This window comes from Arachis duranensis, chromosome 4, assembly GCF_000817695.3.
Source record: "Arachis duranensis cultivar V14167 chromosome 4, aradu.V14167.gnm2.J7QH, whole genome shotgun sequence".
NCBI classification, from domain to species: Eukaryota; Viridiplantae; Streptophyta; class Magnoliopsida; order Fabales; family Fabaceae; genus Arachis; species Arachis duranensis.
Genome location: NC_029775.3, coordinates 44,494,789 through 44,499,957, shown reverse-complemented (window position 1 = coordinate 44,499,957; position 5,169 = coordinate 44,494,789). Strand labels below are relative to the sequence as shown.

The following is a 5,169-nucleotide window of genomic DNA, read 5'->3' as shown; positions in this document are numbered from 1 at the left end:
CGAAAGGATCATTTCCCCCTCCCATTCATGGATCAGATGTTGGAAAGACTCACAGGACACGCATATTATTGTTTTCTCGACGGATATTCAGGATATAACCAAATAGTGGTTGATCCTAGAGACCAAGAGAAAACCTCATTTACTTGCCCATATGGAGTGTTTGCCTACAGGCGCATGCCATTTGGGCTATGTAATACACCTGCGACTTTCCAACGTTACATGCTTTCTATCTTCTCTGATATGATAGAGAAATTCATTGATGTTTTTATGGATGATTTCTTGGTATTCAGCGATTCCTTTACTAGCTGCCTAAATCACCTAGCCTTGGTATTGAAAAGGTGCCAAGAGACCAATCTGGTCTTGAACTGGGAGAAATGTCACTTTATGGTGACAGGAGGAATAGTCCTTGGCCATAAGGTTTCTAACCAACGCATTGAGGTGGACAGGGCTAAGGTGGAACTTATTGAAAAACTTCCTCCACCTAGTGATGTCAAGGCAATTAGAAGTTTTTTAGGACATGCTGGCTTTTACAGAAGGTTCATTAAAGATTTTTCAAAGATAGCCAAGCCCTTGAGCAATCTCCTTATATCCGACACACCATTTATCTTCGATGAAACATGCATGCTAGCATTCGAGAATTTAAAAAAGAGATTGTCCTCTGCTCCTATCATTTCCCCACCTGATTGGAACTTACCCTTTGAATTGATGTGTGATGCATCTGATTTTGCAGTTGGAGCAGTGTTAGGGCAAAGAAAAGATAACTTAGTCCATGTGATATACTATGCTAGCAAAGTCCTCAATGATGCTCAAAGAAACTATACCACTACTGAAAAGGAGTTGCTAGCAATAGTTTTTGCATGTGACAAGTTCAGATCATACCTCATTGGTGCTAAAGTGATTGTTTTCACAAATCACACAGCACTTAAATATTTGTTTGCCAAGCAAGAATCAAAACCAAGACTAATAAGATGGATCTTATTGTTGCAGGAATTCAATATTGAAATCAGAGATAAGAAAGGAGTGGAGAATAAGGTAGCAGATCACCTATCCAGAATCTGTCATGAGGAAGGTGGAACACATGATACAAGTGTGAACAAGCTCTTCCCTGATGAGCAATTGATGACAATTCATAAAGCACCATGGTTTGCAGACATTGCCAACTTCAAGGCAACCGGGGCCCTACCTCCAGGGATCAATAAACATAAAAAAAGAAAGCTCATAAATGATGTAAAATATTTTGTCTGGGATGAGCCATATCTCTTCAAGAAGTGTTCAGATGGAATCCTTAGAAGATGTGTCTCGGAAGAAGAAGGACGAGAGGTCCTATGGAATTGCCACGGCTCATGCTATGGAGGCCATTTTGGAGGGGGCAGAACTGCAGCAAAGGTGTTAAAAAGTGGATTCTTTTGGCCCACCCTTTTTAAGGATGCCAAAGAACTAGTAAAGAGCTGCAATGAATGCCAAAGATCTAGAAACTTGCCCAAAAGAAATGAGATACCACAGAATTTCATCTTGGAACTGAAACTGTTTAATGTGTGGGGAATCGATTTCATGGGACCATTCCCAACCTCATATTCAAACAAGTACATCTTGGTAGCAATGAAGTATGTTTCCAAGTGGGTAGAGGCTATTGCCACTCCAATGAATAATAACAAGATGGTCATGAACTTCCTCAGGAAGAATATCTTCAGCCGTTTTGGAGTCCCCCGAGCACTCATCAGTGATGGAGGGAGTCATTTTTGTAACAGACCACTAGAAGCTCTCTTCCTACGATATGGGGTAAAACACAAGGTTGCCACACCTTACCATCCCCAAACAAGTGAGAAAACTGAGATATCCAATAGAGAGCTAAAAAGGATTTTGGAAAAGACTGTGGGTGCATCAAGAAAGGATTGGGCAAAGAAACTGGATGATGCTCTTTGGGCATACCGTACAGCATTCAAAACACCAATTGGAATGTCCCCATATCAACTGGTGTATGGGAAAGCGTGTTATTTACCATTAGAGCTGGAACACAAAGCTCTCTGGGCTCTCAAGACACTAAATTTTGACAGCATTGCTGCTGGTGCAAAGAGGATCTTGCAGTTGCAAGAGATGGAGGAATTTAGATCACAAGCCTATGAAAATGCCAAGATTTATAAAGAAAAAGCAAAGAGAAGACATGACCTGCATCTTGCACCCAGGAGTTTTGAAAAGGGGCAACAAGTACTCCTCTATAATTCCAAATTGAGACTGTTCCCAGGAAAACTCAAATCAAGGTGGTCCGGACCTTTTCTTGTCACAAAAGTCTCGCCATATGGACAGAAATCATGGATGAAAGATCAGAGAGGACTTTCACTGTAAACGGACAAAGGCTGAAGCATTATATGGGCATCATGGGGAAAAACCCCAAAGTAAAATATCATCTCAAGTAATGGAGAAATCGTCGAGCTAGCGACGCTAAAAGAGCGCTCTGTTGGGAGGCAACCCAACCTGAGGTAGTTTCGTTTTCATTTTCATTTCAATAAAGATCACAAGTTGTTTCCCTGGTATTGCGAGGAGCTAAGTTTGGTGTTCCACACCAAAACAATCCAAGAGTGAAAGTGTAATTCTAAGTTTGGTGTTCCACCAAAGATATTAGTTAGAATCACACTACACCCCCGAAACACATTGCTAGCTCCAACCAATCGGGGGAACCAATTAGCTGTAGTTTAGTCTTTAGTTAATAATGGTTTTGTTAACAACATGATATGAGGTTCTCTGCATGTGTGCAAACTTTTGTACTGTGCAAGGAACTAAGTTTGGTGTTCACACACCAAATTCAGTTCAGAAGTTCACAAGCATACATGCAAGCTAACTATTTCTCAAGTGTTTCGGGAACAAGCAACTTCCAATAACTTTGCAGGAACCTTATGAGGAAATGGTGCACCTGCATCCAAGGAAATAAAGTAGCAAAGACTATGGATAATGACAGAGAGGAGGACAACTAGAAACCATCACCCGAAGGTTGTATTGTTACTTAATTCCATGTATTGAGAATGTGAAAATTGGAAGTCCAAATGCACCTTTGATTAATAGCTACTCATTAGTTGGAACCCTTTCAATTCTATTTTTAAGTCTCTCACAGCTTAGGTCTATGTTTGCTAGTTTGAATGTCACTGCATCTTTTCCTTACTTAATTGTATGCTTGTCCTTTTTAATCAAATGAAAAGAGAATGAGTGTTTTATAAAGGACCAGAGTGGAGTTCATATTATGGAGTAAGTTCCTAAGTTTGTGGTGTAATCATAAGTTAGCTAAGTTGGTTCACCAACAAGGTGTGAAGACAACTATCTGTCCTGAATCCTATGCTTTGAACACACCCCATGAGACTAACTAAATAACAAGATCCTAATAAGAAAAAGGGAAAGAAAAAGGAAAGTGAATAATAAAAGAAAAATAGCAAGAAAAGAGGCTAGGCACCAAGGGGTTGAGTCTTGAGGGATGTGTCTGTGGTGTTCTTGTACCAAGGATCTGCTTGAATTACTAAGCTCTCAGGGGTGCTTTATCACCTGGTAACTTGGGTTAGCTAACCTGGGATTATCAGCTGAAAGTCCACTATCAAGAGTCTGGTTCGGGAGTGTTGGCTGAAAGCTTATTCTAAAGAGTTGCCCCCTTACAGAGCACTTAGCCTAAGAACACAAATAAGCCCTGAAATGAAAACAAAAGGATCAATGAATAAAAGTCTCATGGGATGCAATCAAGTGAGTAGTTTAGGACATGATAAAGGTCTGAAAGCCAATGAAGGAATGAACCTAAGTAGCTATGCATGAAACCACCATAAAACCAGGGACATGACTTCCACAAGAATGACTCATTTCTCTTGGAATTCCATTCATCATTCTCTTGTTCCAGTACTTGCTTAGGGACAAGCAAGCTTTAAGTTTGGTGTTGTGATGCCAGGGCATTATGACCAGTTTCACTGACCTTTCTTTAGTGTTTTTAAGGTAGTTTCATGCATTTTCTTAAGAAATAAGCTAGTTTTGGGTAGATATTCACTTACATCTTGTTTCAAGTATACACTGTGCATTTTACATGATTTCATGAGAATTTTGCATGAATTATATGACAAATTGGATGATACATGTCTCATGACTTGGATTAGAACTTTAATGCACTTTGCTGCTTGATTTCAGGACAAGGGAAGCAAAGAAGAACCACGTTAGCATTCATGTTAGTTCAACTAACGTGACCTCTAACGTGGAATGGGAGCTAGTTTGCAAAGTTAGTGAGAAAGGTAATCGCCAATAATGCCCTCGAAGCCATCACAGCCCATGTTAAAAGTCACGTTAACTAAGTTAACGTGAACTCTAACGTGGAAGAATAAACAAGGCCAACGTCAGTGACACTCTCCTTTGTCACTAACATTGGACCAAGCTCATAATTGGCCACGTTAGTTGCCACGTTAACTTAGTTAATGTGGACTCTAACGTTGGAAAGAAAAAGAGAAGCCAAAGTTAGTGACATTCACCTTTGTCACTAACGTTGGCCAAGCCTCCATGAGCCACGTTAACTCCCACGTTAACTTAGTTAACGTGAAGCTAACGTGGAGAGAGCAATTGATCGCAAATGTTAGTGACACTTACCTTTGTCACTTGGGTTGAACCACCAAGAGCTACATGAGCAACGTTAACTCCCACGTTAACTTAGTTAACGTGGAAGTTAACGTGGATAAAGAGATAATGAGCCAACGTTAGTGACACTCACCTTTGTCACTAACGTTGGAGATGGCTAGCATTACTACGTTAGAAGCCACGTTAACCTAGTTAACGTGGACTCTAACGTGGGAAGTAGGGGCACATTGGAACATTAGTGACAAAGGTAAGTGTCACTAACGTTCTCGAAGGATTGGCATTACTACATTAGAAGCCACGTTAACCTAGTTAACGTGGACTCTAACGTAAGGAGAAGGGGTGACTCATCACGTTATTGGGAAAGGTAAGCCCCAATAACGTATGCGAAGGGCCAAGAGGCAACGTTAGTGGTCACGTTAGGGCCACTAACGTTGAAGTCAACGTGATCATATTTGGGTTAGGAATGTTAGTGAAAAAGGTGATTGTCACTAACGTTCTCAAACCCACACTTTCACTTAACGTTGACACCACTAACGTCCTGAGCCAAAGTCCCTGCCTACTTCACATTTTCTCTTTGCA

The 5,169-nt window shown here is 40.6% G+C and overlaps 1 protein-coding gene across 1 annotated transcript; it reads left to right on the top strand.

Annotated features, from left to right (window-relative positions):
• The first annotated feature begins 384 nt into the window (after positions 1–384).
• On the top strand, positions 385–2,343 carry LOC107484357 (uncharacterized). The gene is made up of 5 exons (XM_016104956.1): positions 385–505; positions 731–894; positions 988–1,167; positions 1,426–1,819; positions 2,006–2,343. Exons 1-5 carry the CDS (start codon positions 385–387, stop codon positions 2,341–2,343), a joined length of 1,197 nt encoding a protein of 398 aa, XP_015960442.1.
• Positions 2,344–5,169: the final 2,826 nt, after the last annotated feature.